Here is a 17,574-nt window from a genome sequence, read left to right as displayed (position 1 = left end):
GAGACAATACATTTCCATTCTTATCCACATCAGTAAAACACGTTTCCCAATACAATTTACTATCTCCATTACCTACCAACCATTACATTTGCCCTTATTATTGTCGTTTCAAAAGGAGGAGGTATTCCCACACAAAGAAATGGGGATCCGGAGGAGGTTCAGTGTCAAAAAATACTGACCCTCCAGCGGCTACTCCATCTAATGGCTAAAAAATAAATACCTTTTTATTCAATACATATTACCACACAAAAAATCTCACCCTATCTTCTATATCCTCTCTCCCTGTCCCTCTTCCTTCCTCTACATTCCCAATTTATCTTCTTCTCTGCCAAATCTATTATTCCAGTAAGTGGGAACCAAGCGAACCGAAATCAAGAAAATGATGACTTATTGGATTGAATGAAAAGGAAGAGGCATGTCCATTGAAGTGAATTTCAGCCACCCAATTCCCACTTACGAAGGGAAACTGTTTCTTATTTGGGCAACCTCTTTTGATGGCTTCGAGTCCTATATATCCCACTCCGTGGCAGTAACAGTGAAAGACTTCAACTTCTGCAACCCCTGACCACTATCCAAATCCTAGAAGCCGCTCTCTCCAAGATTTAGGTCCAGTGAGGATAAGATTTGTTACAGCCCTTGCCATAGTGACCAAAAATAGGGAAAGGCACATCAGAAAGACAATTCATCGATCCCCAATAACGGGAGTCTCTAAGAGCAATTGTAATGGTCCCATTTTGTTGGGTAAGTAAAAACCAATATTGGGTCCCACCTCTATTACATAAAAAGTCAAGCCAAACACGTCTCTCAATACAATCACATCAACAAAACACATCTCCCAATATAACCACATCAACAAAACACAAATTCTTATACATTTTTCCTTCCCACCCAACATGGAGGCCAACAAATTCTCATTCCCTCCATATTGTCCACAATAAAACTACAGCAAAACACATCTCCCAATACAACCACATCAACAAAACATAAAACCCCATACATATTTATTGGCCCAGACAAAATAATACCATTGCAAGTGCCCTAATAGAAACAAGTTTTAGATTGTGGCAAGAAGATTTAAGTAGAAAAAGATAAAGATGAAAGATGGAGATGATGAGAAAGCGACTAGAGAAGATAAAGTGAGATAAAAAAAAATAAAAAGAAGAGTTATTTTCTAGCCATTCGATTGATCTAATGACTTGGAGTAACCACTGGAGGGGTCCAATATTTTTAGACATTGGACCTCCCCGTATCCAAGAAATGATATATGCAACCACTTGACATCATTGTGGGCTGAATTTCTTTTCTTTTTTCAGGTGGGTGCAAATACCATTTTCTTTTCTATTATATTACGTGCATCTCTCTTATATATTCAACAAGAAGTTTCTTTAATTACTTTCCGTAATTTGCTTTCTTCAGCCCAAAGTATTTTCCTTGTAATGCATAAATTCGACGGATCCGGGGAAAGGTCTAATCTTGAAAAATACTGGACCCAACCAATGTATCATTTTGATGCATCAAAGTTTTTTAATAAATTCTGAAAAAATCATAAATATGTAATATTTAATATGACGAATTGAACGATATATTTTATTGTTCGAAACACTGCCACCTATCAAACACACCGGGTTCTGATAAAAAAATGTTTGCCGGAGGGATGCATTACGGTCTCCCACAGGCCTCCCTGCATGTTCACATCACACAGGGTTCCTGTGTGGTCCAATTCTTCCCTACCATTGATCATGGACAACTCTTCAGTTTCGATGTGAGCCAGAGACATTTTGAGTTGCAGGATTCTAGATTAGCAACTGTCGAAGAATCATTCCCGGGGTGAAGCTGATAACAGAAGAAGAAACAATAAACTTAAAAGCGAAAGGCAAAATCAACGTTTTCTCATGATTTGAATTTAAGATAAAAAATATATATATTAACTTGTTGGGCTACTACGGTAGCTATAAATTGTATCTAATGATTGAGTTTCTGGCTGCGCCTCAACATATTTTGGGGAGAACCAATTAGGTCTAGGTTCAAGAGGCATTCATCCCTAACCACAACTCATTCGCCGATTATTCAACATCAATCAGTTCGGACCTCCATTTAGCTTCATCCAAGTTTCATCCTGGTCGTGAATAGATCACCCAACTAGTGACGATTTCCCTATACTCAGTGACTCGGTTGTTCCCACTGAACACAAGGTCACTTCCCTAATCTGCAAAGCAGGGAGATATAGTATTCAGAGATGGAGAGAAATAGTAGTTGTGGCGTTCATATTTCACTGGTGGTGATTTTGGTGGTTGTGTTGGTGATGGGTGTTGATGCTTCATCATCGTCATTATCAAGTAAGTACAATTAATGGTCTTGGAAGTACACCTCCGATGGGGTAATAATGTGTCCTCTCATTCAACTACATTTGCTTCATGGGTATGTAGTTTACTAATATCGTTGTTCACCTATGATGTTACTTTATGTATAATTTGTAAGATTGCCGATTACCTAATGTTTTTATTGATGACCATAACCCTAAATGATATGACAATGCACCTTGTTTGCAGGGTATTGATTATTTGAAGTACGATAATTGTAACAATGATGGAACCAAGCCAACTGTTAGGTATCAAAAGTCACAGTTACTGCATTGATTTCTTTTCTTGCTCTTGGTATTCCGATATTCTGGCATCCTTACACTGAACATTCCATCTTTTCTACAGATATCCAGTCATGACCCGAGCTTTGATGAAGGCAGGGCGACCAATCTTCTTCTCACTTTGTGAATGGTAATATGACATTTGAAACTATATATGGTTTTTGTAGTCTTTTATCCGACTTATCATCTTCTGATAATACTCATAAATCATATGCTATCTTAGAGTATAGTTTCTAGAGCAGACATGAATGAGGTTTATGCCGACCTTGCAAGGCCTGGTGGTTGGAACGGTTTGTAATTCCCTGCCATGAACGAGTGTGTTAATGAAAATTAACTTTTGACAGATTTGTAATATTATTTGAACATGTTTTGATTGTGTCTACTGCCTATTAAATAGACCCTGATATGCTTGAGGTGGGAAATGGTGGAATGACAAAAAATGAATACATTGTACATATTAGTATCTGAGCCATTTCCAAGGTATTGTAGATAATATCTTCCTTATTCACATCCTTTGTGCAAATGCAATGCATATATCTAGGTTTTCTGTTTCGTTACATCGGGACGTACAGTTTGCAGGCTCCTCTTCTCCTCGGTTGTGATATGACAAACTTGACAAAAAGAGACAATGGATATTGTAGCCAATAAAGAGGTTATTGCTGTTAATCAAGGTGATTACATCTCAATTTCAATCATCCTTTCAATTCTCGGACAAACAAAATTGCCGGTAGTAAGTGCCAATATGGCTCTAATTTCATGTTTTTACATTCGTTCTAGATTCGCTTGGCATTCAAGCTAACAAGGTTAGAATGGAAGGCGATCTTGAGGTATGCTTGTCAACATCTAAAACTCTCCATTTTGTTACATTTTCCTCCTTGAAGAATTTTGAAATGAGCAAAGAACCTTTGTTTGTCAATGGATAGGTCTGGGCAGGGCCTCTCGCAGGCTATACAGTGGCTGTCCTCCTTCTCAACCGAGGTCCAGGGTGTAACTCCATCACAGCCGAATGGGATGACATTGGTATTCCTCCCAAAAGTGTCGTCGAAGCACGCGATCTTTGGGAGGTATTTTTTTTTTTTAATCACAAGCTTCAGTATCTTCTTTTTGTTGATATATGTCAAATCTTTATTCCATTTATCATTCTTACTAATCTGTTGACACATGGACGTGGTTTTCCACAGCACAATACAATGAAGAACAAGTTTGTGGGGAGCCTGACTGCCACAGTTGATTCTCATGCCTGCAAACTGTACATCTTGAAACCTATTTCATAGAGTTCATCGCACCCGTAAGATCTGTTCTCGAATGGTCATGATCTCAAACATTTTCTTTAAAGAAAATTGTGTTAGGGACTGAAACCATCTTACTGAACATCAGTTTTGGCAATAAAAAAAGGCTAAAGCAAAAGCCTTCCATTATTCCTTATATGGGCATACAGATTGCAGGGCATTTTCTTTGGTGAATGGGCAGAAGAGGGTGCAAGCATATGGGTATCTTGTTAAAGCTAACAAAAGCATAATGCTGAAGTATGGTATTTGGTGATGGATATAGACCATGAGTTTTTTTTGTCCAGTGCTAGTCAATTTTTTCTAAAAATATTAATATCATCCGACAAATAATAAAATGATAAACATGGTTAATATTATGGAAAATGACATATTAATACCACTTTCAAAACTGTTGGACATTTAGGTTCACTCCAAAAAAAACTTTATCCCTCATAAATTCTTTTTTATTTTTTATAATATTTAAATCATTTAAATTTTATCTGATTCCTTTTTTACCCTTTTCAAAGAGAATTAGATTTAATATGGTCTCTCTTGTTACTTTATTTATATGCTACATCTCTCTCATCACAACAACTTTCTCTCTCCTACTGCATCTCTCTCTCTCTTTACTACATCTTTATCTCTCTCTCTCTCTCTCCTCTTTTTCTAGCTATCGTTTTGGTCCAAATATGGCTGGGCATTATGCGTCTCTATGAGGGGAATCAAATGGTAATGGTGGTGTTGCGAATTGTCATCGAAATCGGCCGGATCTAAAGTTTTTTCAAAACAGTAACATTAGTCGACCAATGTTATTATTTTAAAATAATAACGTTAGCCAACTAATGTTACCATTTTAAAACGGACATATCTGGTGGCCGTTTTGGATCGTATATGGCCGGGCATTGTGTGCTTCAATGAGAGGAGTCCAACTGTGATGTTGGTATGGCGAACCGCCGCCGAAATCGATCGGATCTTAAGTTTTTTCTAAATAGTAACATTGGCCGACCAATGTTACTGTTTTAAAATGGTCATTTTGGGTCGTACCTGGTTGGGCATTGTTGTCTCAGTGAGGGGAGTCCAATGGTAGTGATAGTGTAGCAAACCGTCGTCGAAAGCGGTTGGATCTAAGGCTTTTGTCTTATGATGGTCTCGACTTTTCGATCGTTTTTCGGGTCAAATGGACGGTCGTTGGTGGTGGTGGAAGGTCGATTGGAGTATGTTCATAGTGATGTGAGCTTCAATTTAGGTTGGATACCAGTAGGCAACAATAAGGAGAGAAGAAGAAGAGAAGTGTAGTTGTTGTTGAAGGAATAAGACAAGGGTAAAAAAAATAATTAGCATACTAGTGGTACCTTAGATAGAGGGGTAAAGTTTTTTGGACTGGATTTAAGTGTCCAAAAGTTTCACAAGTGATACCAGCTTGGAATTTTCCCATATATTATTATCACTAGTGCTATGTAGCCCAAGTTTTTTAAACGAAATTTTAAAATGTTTTTTACTCTCAAAATACATATAAGATTTTTAAAAAAATTTTACATATTCAGAATCAGTGCATAAAACTCTTTTTAACAAGATTCATTGTCAATGAGTTTTATTGGGTAAATCTCAATTCCATTGTTTTTTTCAATGAAATTTCAAAAAAAAATTAAATCAGAACTAAAACAATGAATTCTAGATTGTACTTTAAAAAACAATATAATTCATATTAAAACAATAAATTTTGGACAATGAATTCTGAGATATAAGAGTATAAATAAAACTATTTCATTGATTAAATCAATGGAATATGCCTATTGGGCTCTCATGGGCTACCAAACTAATGGATTACATGTCATTTTCATATTACTATAAAGCTTATTGATAGCCGCTCTTTAAAGTTTCTAATAGGTTGAAAGTTCGAATCCTTTCGTTTTCTAGTAGGTTGAAAATTCGAACCGTCCCTAAAAGAAGACATAGTTAAAGATGAATGGTAAACAAGAAGCCACCGACAAGTGAAACATGACAAGGCACAACACATCATATTTTACGTCCAACGAAAGGATTGCGCGTATAAGCCAACACAACGTAAGTAATGAACTGGTGCCGGACAAAAAAAATCAAAAATCAAAAATCAAAGTAATGAACTGGTAAATAATCGCATGGAAGAATCCTAATGGACAAACACTAAATACAGCTTTATTAATTAATTTACATCTTGATCCTCGATCGTCTGACATGGAATTGGCCTTATTAGAGAGACAAAAGCAACAAACAAGCAGAGTTGGTTAGAACTGGAGTCAATATTGGTATGCGTTTTATATAACCTATATATATAGAAGTAGTCTTGGCCTCTTGGGTCTCCTCCCCGGCCCTCATCCTACTCCTCCTCGGTCTCTTCAGAAAGAAAGAAGCTGCAATACATGGCAGTCTCCAGAGCATCTCACACTCACACTTGGATTCTGTTTTTCATATCATATTTGTTGGTGGGTGGTTCTTATGGTGCTTCTCCATTCAGAGATCGGAATCTACTTGCTAATGGACTTGGTTCCACTCCTCCCATTGGGTATGCTTATCTTCTTCTCTCCCCAAAACTACTCATTTTGATTTGATCGCCCTACTCGCTCTCTCTCTCGCCTGGTTTCTTATGATCCCTTTCTTTTGAAAAAGATTTAGAATGGTTGTTCATGATGATCAAAAGCCAATATGGATATATGTTTCATTAATCAGGATTAATGATCATAGGCTAAATGGATTTTGTCAAAGTGGTTGGTTTGAGATAACAACGTCATTTTCTTAATTATGGCTATCACAGTCTTTTCATAGCTGTCCAAATAAAAGATATAATGCTCAACATCTAGACAACTACAAATGGATCAACATTATCTTTACTATTATAGTAGTTGCCCTTGATTTTTATGAAAAAAATGGGGCCCTCAAATAAATTGAAATAGATCGCCGATCTTGTATTGAAGTAGTTGTCCTTGATTTTTGTGAAAAAATGGGGTCTAAACAATAATGTTTATGGACATTTACATGTGAGAAGCCCCTTGTGTGTGTCTATATATATATATATATATATTACCTTATAACAGATTCATCATACCATGTCATGTGTCGCAAACACTCACTCTCTCGCCTAATTTTATAAACTTAAAATATTAAAATATAGATTCCGATAAAACTATTTCATACTTATACAAGCGAGCTACTAGTTGGAGTGATAAGAATGGTGTGTATTACCTTAGTGATTATGATTTGAATACCCCTCCCTCATTTTTTTTTTTAAATTATTTCAGATTTCAAAACACTCTTATATCATTTATTCAATGTTCTAAAACACTGAATAACATTTTTTGATTTTTTTTGAAATACCATCAAGAATTATGTTTGCTGTTGGAATCGAACCTTAGACACACATATGCCTAACCCAATCAATTGTCAACCAAGTCAATTCTTATTGGTACATTTTCTGATTTTCCATTTATATATATGTACACATGAATTCTCATATAAGAGTCGGCTTTTGTATATTAATCATTTGTTCCCCAAATTGCTAGAAGTGGGCTTTAACCCTTTTACAATGGACCGATGTGTGATATTGGGCTTGGATCTCGGCCTGCGAAGTTTCTAGCCCATGTTCAGTAGCATTTCTTTTCTCGTGAAGAGAGAATATGCGCCACGTCGTAGATTCATATATGAATCACTGGTGATTTGGAACTTCACTGTACAAGTTCCGAATAGAATGCTACGATGACAATGTGAAATTCTTTGATGGTTTCACTGATGATAGTGGATTCAGCCTTCACAACCAATTTTAACTGAACAATTTTATTATGTGTTGAAATCTCTACTTACACTTTGATTTGGTGATCTCAGATGGAACAGCTGGAATCATTTCCAGTGTGACATCAAGGAAACTTTGATCAGGGAAACTGGTTCGCACTCAATTTCTTCTTCTTATTTTTGTTCTTGTCTTGTAAGACTAACAATTACTGGGTTGTTTTGTGATGAATGATCGTGAATTTTTGATTGGCTCAGCGGATGCAATGGTGTCGAGTGGACTTGCTGCAGTAGGATACCAGTTTATTAATTTAGGTAAAAATCCATATTCTATTGAACTACATAGTATGTCTTTCATTCTTGACTTTATTTTTGTGTTTTTCTTGTGTTTTTGGTGACATTAGATGATTGCTGGGGTGAACTTGATAGAGATTCTCAGGTAATTGAATATGTCCTCTTCTTCTCCTCTGTGTCCTGCTTTTATTATGCTTGTGAGATTGGGGTTCTCATGCTTACTTTGCTAGAAACTTTAAATGACTTGTTTTTCTTTGGCCCTATTGTCTGGTTTGAACTTTGAACGTGACATTGTGCTCCATATACAGCAAATTCAATTGCCTTTCCTTGAATAAATCCCATAATATTTTTATTGGGTATCCATTTAGCTCGATTGCAATAAGTTTTTCGATAGTGAATGTTGGATATCGATTATGTTTACCACAGGGAAATTTGGTTCCCAAGATTACAACATTTCCTTCAGGCATAAAAAATCTGTCAGATTATGTTCATAGCAAGGGACTCAAGCTTGGAATTTACTCAGATGCTGGGTACTTGAACAGTTCAACCCTTAAGTGACTTCAAGCAAGGTTATTTTTTATGACATTATTAGTCCTCCTAATGACAACTTTATTCACATTTTCCACTAGAACTCAAACTTGTAGCAAGAAGATGCCTGGGTCACTTGGCCATGAAGAACAAGATGCTAAAACCTTTTCCTCCTGGGTATGTCCTCTAGATATTCATTTGTTTCTATGAAAATCTTGGAATTGAAATTTCAGATGCATTATCAAGACAGAAATTTTGTTTCAAATCATGATCCCCTTCCATCAAAAGTACTGAAATATAGAGTTTCAATTTAGGGGGTAGATTATTTGAAATACGATAATTGCTTTGACACTGGCACAAGCCCGAAGGAAAGGTATGCCATTCTTTTTTTTTTTTTGGTTAGTTATTAAGAATTTAAGATCGTACAATGTAATAGAAATTTCAACTTGGAATATTTTTTTGCTTGCAAATCTGCTTCGTGGAATTTCCATTTTTCGGATAGGTACCCCGTAATGAGTAAAGCTTTACTAAATTCGGGGAGATCCATATTTTTCTCAATGTGTGAATGGTAAGTCAGCTTTACTAAAAGTGTATTCAAAAGCATTAACGTGATATCATCGTGAAATGTGAACACTTAAAACATTTATCACGATATAGGGGAAGAGAAGATCCAGCAACTTGGGCGGCAAGCATAGGGAACAGTTGGAGAACAACCGGAGATATTGAAGATAATTGGAATAGGTATACATGCTTAGTACAACTGCTGCAAGGATTTTTTGTTCAGTAAAAGTATTACGATACTTCAATGTTAATATTTTCTAGTCAATTTTGGTCTTGAATCACAAAATTGCTACATGAGATTATTTTCTTTTTAGAGGAACTGATTTTCTCTTCTTTTTCTTGTTTGAGTGTGGCTTAGCATGACATCTATTGCAGATCAGAACGACAAATGGGCATCTTATGCAGGACCTGGTGGTTGGAATGGTATGGCATAGATAAAACTGCTTCTAAAAGAATATATCTTTTGTGTATTCAGTATCATATTAATCCAGCTCAGAGTACTTTGCTGATTACTTGCAAGCTTTGCAACTGTGCTCAAAGTGCTTGAACATGGAACATGTATTGCAGTGTTTGGGAGGGTGTGGGTGTAGGGTGTTGGGTTTAGGTGTCTGGTTTTGTTCAAAAAAATGAAGTTATTTTTGTGCTTTTGAAATGAGAAATATAAAAATTCAATGACGTTTTAGCAGTCTGTGAGCCGTTCCAAAAACCACATTCTATTAAGTAGATAAAATCGAAGGAAATCTTCAGCTGGAAATTCAAATCTAGACTGAAACCAACGATAGTGCAAGTAATGGAGTGGTTACAGATGACTACACCTGATATATAGTGTGCCAGCTTATTTGGTTACACAGAATTGTTCTCCTATGAAATATCTGAACTAGTTGCATATGAACAATTTTAAGATGGTTCTGATGAAATGTTGTGATTGGTGTGGATCAGATCCTGACATGCTTGAAGTAGGAAATGGCGGCATGACCACAGAAGAATACCGTTCTCACTTCAGCATATGGGCATTGGCTAAAGTATTTTTCCAGACTGTTTTCAGTTGCACATTAGATGAGTCCGCGACTTTTCAGCAGTTGTGTTTCTATCCGATCAACAAAATGAAATTTATTCTTTCTATTAATGGATCTGTAGGCTCCACTCTTGATTGGATGTGATGTTAGGTCAATGGATAAAACGACCTTGGAATTGCTTAGCAATAAAGAGGTTATTGAAGTTAATCAAGGTAAGAATCAAGTATATGTCTATTAATGAATAAAAACAATGGCTAGCTCTTGATTTGTAACACCACTCACGTATATTGAATCAAATAAGTGAAGCCATGTTACTTTTGCATTTTGAAATGCACAGATAAACTTGGAGTTCAGGGGAAAAAGGTTAAGAAAGAGGGGGATCTTGAGGTAAGATTTTCATTTCTATCAGTTATTCTGCTTCATAAAATAAGTTTTTATTTTTAATTATTTCCCTTCTCTTCTTCTGCTGATTCTTCTGAGAAAATATGCAGGTATGGTCTGGTCCTCTGACCAATAAAAGGATAGCTATGGTCTTATGGAACAGAGGATCTTCACAATCAAACATCACTGCTAATTGGTCTGATATAGGTCTTGAGTCCTCAACTGTGGTTGATGCTCGAGACGTATGGAAGGTAAGACACTTAAAGATATCAACTTCTCACGCTCTAGGTCGCAAAATTTTGAAAGCATTTCTTGAAATATATAATTTGCATATGAAAAATTTTGAGCTTAATATGAATTTTTTTTCTTCTATATCCACAGCATTCGACCCAATCATCGATTCAAGGTCAACTTTCGGCTCAACTGGATTCTCATGCTTGTAAAATGTATATCCTTACACCCCGTTGAACTATTTAGTTAGAGAATCCTTCCATGGTCATGTACACATGTTATCATTGTTATACTTAATTAATCTGAAAGAAAGGCCGGAAAGCTCGTAGCCTCACTGAATAAAGGATTTGAATTATTTTTCAGAGCAATGTAGTTCACAATATATATATATATGAAGTGATGTGCTCACTTAATATGCACTTATCCTCTTATCTCGACTTCAATTTGATATCTTTCCCCAGCAAATCACAGTTTTATCCCCCTCACTTGTCTAGACTGTATAGTCTGTATGTATTCCCTATTAAAGTAAAAGTAGGCCTTATTATTTATGGCTCTTCCTGACTGTATTTCCCTGTATGCATTTGATTGTTGCATCCATCAACGAGGAAACCTCTGAATAGGAAGAAGACTTGTACATGGAATCCAATGCAGAATTCGCAATGGCGGATGGCATTGTAGGAGAGTATAAGGTGGAGAGTTGAGGCACCAACGAGTGTCATAGCTTGGGAGTGCAACTGTTGTGAATTAAGTAAAATTGAATATTTTCCACCCCTGATGCAATGCAGTCGACCGTATTTTCGTCATCAAAATACTAGATTTTTTTTCTCAATTAATTTTATTATTCCATTTATATTTTTACAAAAATAAATTCATCAAAATTTAACGATTTCAGTGAAAAATATTCAATTTTACCCTCGCTCCGTCACAATATTTTTAGTGAGGCACTAAACATTTTTTGTCATCACAACCCATAACAGTTTTGGAACTCACCTCACCTCACCTCACCTTAGGAGGTTAAAACACACTGTAATCCCAAACGGACCGTTTTGGAGAAGACCTGAATGCTGGGGTCTATATATATTCTTAACCACATGCACACATAGATAAATATAGATTCATGGATTTGCTGAGCTATAGGTGAAGAAGTTATAGTCATGGTGAGAGAAATTGAGCATGGTTAACCAGGAATGCGCGGCGGATCGACGACAACTGATGAGCTCCCAGTCCGGTGTCTCCGGGTTAATCCAGATTGCCCCATTCATCTTGTAAGTAGTCGCTGCAAATGGAACAACACTCTTTCTACTCTTTCTTGTTTCCACATTCTCATCTTCTGTAATCATATTTGTCCAACCTAATTCAGTAGTAATTACAATCACAACTTTAATTAATTACTCAATTTTATGTAAACTATATATTTTTGTTTAATCAAGCAGACTTAATTAATTGGATGATGTACAATAGCATAGTTTCACAAATCATAAACAAAAAGTAATAATAATAATAATAATTTTTTTTCTAATTAGGTAGGTCTAATTTAATCATGTACTAATCCGGATATCTAGTCCAAACAAGTTAATCAGTAACTTTTGAGAGTCAAAAACTTACTACTAGTTAGAATAAAACGTTAGTCTTATTTCGATAATACTAGCGCTAATATTGACGTGTTACATCAAACGACACTTTTAAAAACGACGATAAAGACCTTTTGACTTCATCATAATTGGGGCAACAAAATTTTTTGAAAATACTTTTAATTTCATTGCCAAAACTAGATTATGAGAAATTAAGAGTAAGTATTCAAAACATTTAATATGAAATGCATATTAACTATTTTGAAGACCTAGTCTTAATTTATCATAACCTAGTTCTAGCGATGAAACCCAATTAAAAGTATTTTCAAAAGTTTTTATGCCCCAATTATAATGAAAATACATATAAAACCACAACATTTCTATCATCATATAGTTCTTTTAAAAAAAAAAAAAGATACTAAATTATCCAAAAGCATCTGATACACACACACACACACATATATATATCCATGTCTAGGGTTTTGTTGATTGAATGAAAATGAGAGAGATACCTGGTATGTATGTGGACAATGAGTGATAAGTAAGGAAGGATGCAGACAATTCCTCCTTCTTTTTCAGCACAGGAATCTGGTATATTGGGTACCTTCAATTCATCCATTAACAATCAATTAATTAAACACCAAACAAAATCCATCAGTAAATATTTTTTATTTTTTATTTTTTATTTTTAAAAAACAAAGTAGAACTCTCACATTTCACATAATTTCAAACACAAAAGAAGAACCATGTGAAACATGAGAGTTTTACATACAATTTTCATGATCTTACTATTCATGAACCATATTGATCCCATCCAATTCCAATACACCGATCTGGATCAAACCCTAATGACGTTTTAATTTTATGATTGGAATTGAAGGAGTGTACATATATATATATATATATACACACATACACACACACACACACACATACCATGCTAATTAATCTAAACATACATACCATGCTACAGCCACCCAACTATAGGGAGAAAGATCGGTGCTCCGAAATGTTAGTAGTTCCGGGTAGGCCATTGCTAATTCATTGATCTACTCATAATATAAACATGATTATCAAACTAATTAAGAGATTAATACTTAATTTACCACACACGAAGAAACAAAAAAAAAATGCTTAATTATATACCTTTTTGTAAAAAGGAATCCTGTTGTGTGGAGGTATTGTCTCATTGAACTCCAAGTACTTGTGTCCAAAACTATTTACTTCTTGGTTAGCAGTCTCCATACTGTCTGTCATGACACCTGAATCCCTGCTGTGTCATATTTTGATATAATCATAACAATATTAGTTCAAAAAGAAATAACAGTATTAATTTTTTTTTCTAATTAATTGAATTTTTTTTTTTTTGATAAAACAGAAAATTAAGGACCTGATTAGAGGAGAAATATTGTTATTAATCAAGGTGGGTTGATTAATGGTGTAAATTTGCATGGCAGATAGTGAAGGAGAATAGTATTGATCTACAGTTTCTCCTTCTGCACTTGCTATGACCAGTGGGACAGCAGCGCCGTAGGCACTCCATTTCTCATAGGAATTCCACAAGTCCATCAGCTCAAAGCTTTCACCTGCTACCACTGCTTCTCCAGCATTTCCAACAGCACTATTTGATGATTTCTGTAATACAAATATATATTAAGAAAAAACAATGAGGGAATTTTCAATAATGAAATTTATGAAAGAAAATTAGGGGTTAATTAATATACAACAAGATTTCTAAAGATCTAGGGTTTACACAACTAGTTAGGACATATTTCACAGGCTCTAAGTACTGCATAAAATTTTATCACAGTTTTTGTTTTCATGTTTATTCAAATACAATTTTTTGGTAGGAAGTTTGAAAATAATTTTGAGAAAAAAATAACTAAATAAAATTATATTTTAAGGATTGTTTGAAGATTATAAGAAAACAAAAGACTGTTTGGCAGCCATGGATGAGAAAGTTGATAAGTGTATGGGCATTCTTGAAAACTAGAATTTTCTTTTTCCTTAATTTTATTTCAAACCCACAAAAAAAAAAGTTTTCAAAACCAAATGAGTCAAAACATGTAATCAAATGAATTTTTTTAGTTTTTTAAATATCAAAATAAAAAAAAATTACAAAACTACAATCAAATAAACCCAAGAACTTAAGAGGGGTCTAGTCTTTATACAACCAAATCACCCTGAAAATTTGTTTAGTTACATGAATATCCATTAATCTAGATTCCGTAGAACAGATCCTATGAAGTTTGATATGAGAGCTTACATAACCAATCCAAATTTTTCTGTATGATTGCATATCTATCACCCTATAAATTCATGTACGTGACTAATTCAATCCAACACCAAATTCTTTTTTAACTTTTCAATTTTCTCTTCCGAAATCCAAGACCAGTTCATAGATACATATATGGATTGGATTGGATTTAAAATATATATATATATATATATAAAGAAATGAGAAATTAAAAAAAGGAGATTAAAAGAACAAAAGAGGAAGAGAGAAAGTGGTACTAGTGCATATATATATATAAAGACAGTACCTTGGTATAAGATAGAGTTTGAACAGTTGGACTCAAGGAGTTTAGTAAGAATTGGAGGTTTGAATAGCCTGTATAAATACCAGTAAAGATTGACATAGTTTTGTTGCTTTGAACAGCCAGCTGCTCCACCTGCAAAAACATGAAATGCCAACTAGTCTCTCTTGTTAGGGCAAAACAAGTAAATTAAATCTCCAATTTACTTACAATTAAGTTCATGGATATGTGTAAGAATTTCAGTCAAAGAAAAACCAACTAGTTGTGGCAGCTTTTTAGACCAAAAAAACCCCCCCACCAACTCACCTAGATTTTCTCAATTGGACTTACCTTATTTCCTTCATGTCTAAAACCCACATATATATATATATATATAGCCAAATATTTCCTATAAATGAATCTATGTGCATATCTAATACTTTCAAAAATAAAATCTTCACTAGTTTTAATCATTAAGTGTGAATTTAACCTTACTTTTTGTTCTTGTTTTTTTTACCGTTTTAAATTTGTCAGAGAGAATCCAAAATATTTTTCAACTACCATATTTATTAAGACCTCAAAATTACCGAAATACCCACTCACTAATTTGGATGTTACATAGAAACTTTGAAAGAAAGGTAAAAAAAAAATTTGATGATTAGATTGCAAGATATGCACATACCATATATACCACTATCATTTAATTAATGTCCTCAACACGAATTGCCTCTTTACGATATAACCGATCAAAATATAAATATATTTTTTCAAATTTTTTAAAAATATTTTGAACCCTAAAAGTGAATCTTAAAAATTAAGACCTCATATGAGAATTTATATATATATATCCATTTTTGATGTAATACATATCATATTCATATTTACTATTATTTAGTCTCTATATCCAGTCTGAATACTTTGATATATATAATATATATATGCATATATTATATAGATGATGATAGGGTAAAAGAAGATAGCATGCATCAAATTAGCTCCATTTATTAATCTTGTCTTTTTCAAATTTTCAACTGACTAACTAATGTGGCAATATTTTTATTTTGTGCCAAATGTTTTACATTCACCATTGGTGCCAAATGCAATAATTTTTAGGTTTGAATAAACCTTCTCAATTTGAATAAACGTATATGTATGTATGTATGTATGTATGTATGTATGTATATATATATACATATATATATATATATATATATATATATATACAGTGCATGTGTGTTGGATACATTCTGGTGTAGACTTAATTAACTTGGAAGATATTTAATTAAGTTGATAATCATTTGTCTTTATATCACAAAAGATCATCACCACTAAATCAATCTACTGCCATAGCCTATTTGTGAACGATAAGCGAGTGTTCTGTAATAGCCACTAATGACAAATAATTGTAAAATATTTTGAACTAATCGCTAGTAATTAATTCGATCGATAACCTAATTAACGAGTGGAGAAATGATGGTCAGATGAGACATTTTTCAGCCGTTTAGACAGGATGTTCATTTTAGACGGGGTAGATTATGAACCTCTTTGGATAGTACTTACATTAGTAAATGATAAGCTTGTGACCGGTCATACTTGTCGATGGACCGCACCTCATGAGCCCAGCGCAATTTTTAGCCCCTACAACTTTCAAATTTAATGCTCCATTTCTTGTCTACTGTACCTAATTTTCTCAAACTACATTAGTTTATTAATGGAGCTATTTTTTCCAAAAAAAGAAACTCATTACATTATGGCCATTGTTGGTACAATTTCATATCTTTCTCAACCATATTGAAACCCTTTTTCTCTTTACTATAGGTTAAGGGATATATTGGTCAAATGATATTTTTAATATTTAAAAATATTATGTTGAATGAGATGGGTAATATCTGCCATTGCTCTTGGTATTAATGAGTTTGTGGGAGTAGGAGTTGAAATTCATTACAACATAGATGATCAAGGATATAGACCATCAATAGAAGTTTCATTATGTTTTTCTTTCTTATGTGTGGCTCTAAAGTCTAAAGTCTAAAGAGCCGAATTACCAAATAGGAATTTAATCAACTTCTTGTCCCTGTGTAGTTGAAAGATATAAAGTGAGAAAACAATTTTACTGACTCGATTGTAGAAAATAATGCAAAAATTTTCAACCAGTATTATTCAGGGTAATACAACGTTTTGTCATCAAAAAAATTGACTAAGTCCAAAGTCTAAAGAGCTGAATTACTAAATAATCCATCACCTCCACCCCAAATAGGAATTTAATCAACTTCTTGTCCCTGTGTAATTGAAAGATATAAAGTGAGAAAATAATTTTACTGACTCGATTGTAGAAAATAATGCAATAATTTTCAACCGATATTATTTGGGGTAATGCAACGTTTTGTCACAGAAAAAGTTGACTAAGTCCAACTCGATCACTGAATTTTCAAATGTTCTGAGTTGAAACCCAAAATTAAAAATTGTTCTAATATGAACAGTCAGATAGATTTTTGACTATTCGAACAGTCAAACTGTTGATATGACAATAAAAATCAATATAAGAAATCTACCTGAACAATGAAAATTTTGCCATGTATACTTATTGAAACAATATTCAAGTTTGAGTTCCCAAGTTTGAACATGTGAACATTCGATAATTAAATTAAAAATCGATAACTCTTTCAGTAGCCAAAAGTTGCATTGCCCAAGCAATGCAATACTGGTTGAAAATTTTTGCATTATTTTCTGCAATCAAGTCAGTAAAATTGTTCTCACTTCATATCTTTCAATTACACAGGGACAAGATGCTGATTAAGAAAGCCACTG

The 17,574-nt window shown here is 34.1% G+C and overlaps 2 protein-coding genes and 1 pseudogene across 2 annotated transcripts; 2 read left to right on the top strand and 1 right to left on the bottom strand.

Annotated features, from left to right (window-relative positions):
* Positions 1-2,349: 2,349 nt before the first annotated feature.
* Positions 2,350-4,066, top strand: LOC119993245 (annotated as a pseudogene).
* Positions 4,067-6,062: 1,996 nt separating this feature from the next.
* Positions 6,063-11,102, top strand: LOC119985404 (alpha-galactosidase). Its single transcript, XM_038829707.1, has 16 exons — positions 6,063-6,194; positions 6,289-6,451; positions 7,765-7,823; positions 7,927-7,983; positions 8,073-8,107; positions 8,389-8,492; positions 8,592-8,667; positions 8,805-8,863; positions 8,993-9,058; positions 9,148-9,231; positions 9,410-9,474; positions 9,991-10,073; positions 10,189-10,279; positions 10,405-10,454; positions 10,559-10,699; positions 10,830-11,102. The coding sequence occupies exons 2-16, from the start codon at positions 6,309-6,311 to the stop codon at positions 10,914-10,916; spliced, it is 1,200 nt and encodes a 399-aa protein (XP_038685635.1). The 5' UTR covers positions 6,063-6,194; positions 6,289-6,308; the 3' UTR covers positions 10,917-11,102.
* A 692-nt stretch (positions 11,103-11,794) lies between these two features.
* LOC119993235 lies at positions 11,795-15,131 on the bottom strand. Its single transcript, XM_038840264.1, has 7 exons — positions 15,118-15,131; positions 14,874-14,922; positions 13,641-13,885; positions 13,397-13,523; positions 13,214-13,299; positions 12,763-12,854; positions 11,795-12,030 (listed from the first exon to the last, which is right to left on the bottom strand). Exons 1-7 carry the CDS (start codon positions 15,129-15,131, stop codon positions 11,795-11,797), a joined length of 849 nt encoding a protein of 282 aa, XP_038696192.1.
* Positions 15,132-17,574: the final 2,443 nt, after the last annotated feature.

Source organism: Tripterygium wilfordii, chromosome 3 (genome assembly GCF_013401445.1).
Source record: "Tripterygium wilfordii isolate XIE 37 chromosome 3, ASM1340144v1, whole genome shotgun sequence".
NCBI classification, from domain to species: Eukaryota; Viridiplantae; Streptophyta; class Magnoliopsida; order Celastrales; family Celastraceae; genus Tripterygium; species Tripterygium wilfordii.
The sequence above is the reverse complement of the archived record's forward strand: the minus strand, read 5'-3'. Positions and strand labels throughout refer to the sequence as shown.

Bases quoted from the DNA above. Each gene is read 5' to 3' on its own strand.
- LOC119985404 (XM_038829707.1), top strand. From the start codon at position 6,309: ATGGCAGTCTCCAGAGCATCTCACACTCACACTTGGATTCTGTTTTTC. The intron at 9,059-9,147 runs GTAAGTCAGCTT...ATCACGATATAG, and splicing joins TTTTTCTCAATGTGTGAATG to GGGAAGAGAAGATCCAGCAA. The intron at 10,280-10,404 runs GTAAGAATCAAG...TGAAATGCACAG, and splicing joins GGTTATTGAAGTTAATCAAG to ATAAACTTGGAGTTCAGGGG.
- LOC119993235 (XM_038840264.1), bottom strand. The intron at 13,886-14,873 runs GTATTTATACAG...TTTGTATTACAG, and splicing joins AACTATGTCAATCTTTACTG to AAATCATCAAATAGTGCTGT. The intron at 12,031-12,762 runs GTATCTCTCTCA...CTACTGAATTAG, and splicing joins ATTGTCCACATACATACCAG to GTTGGACAAATATGATTACA.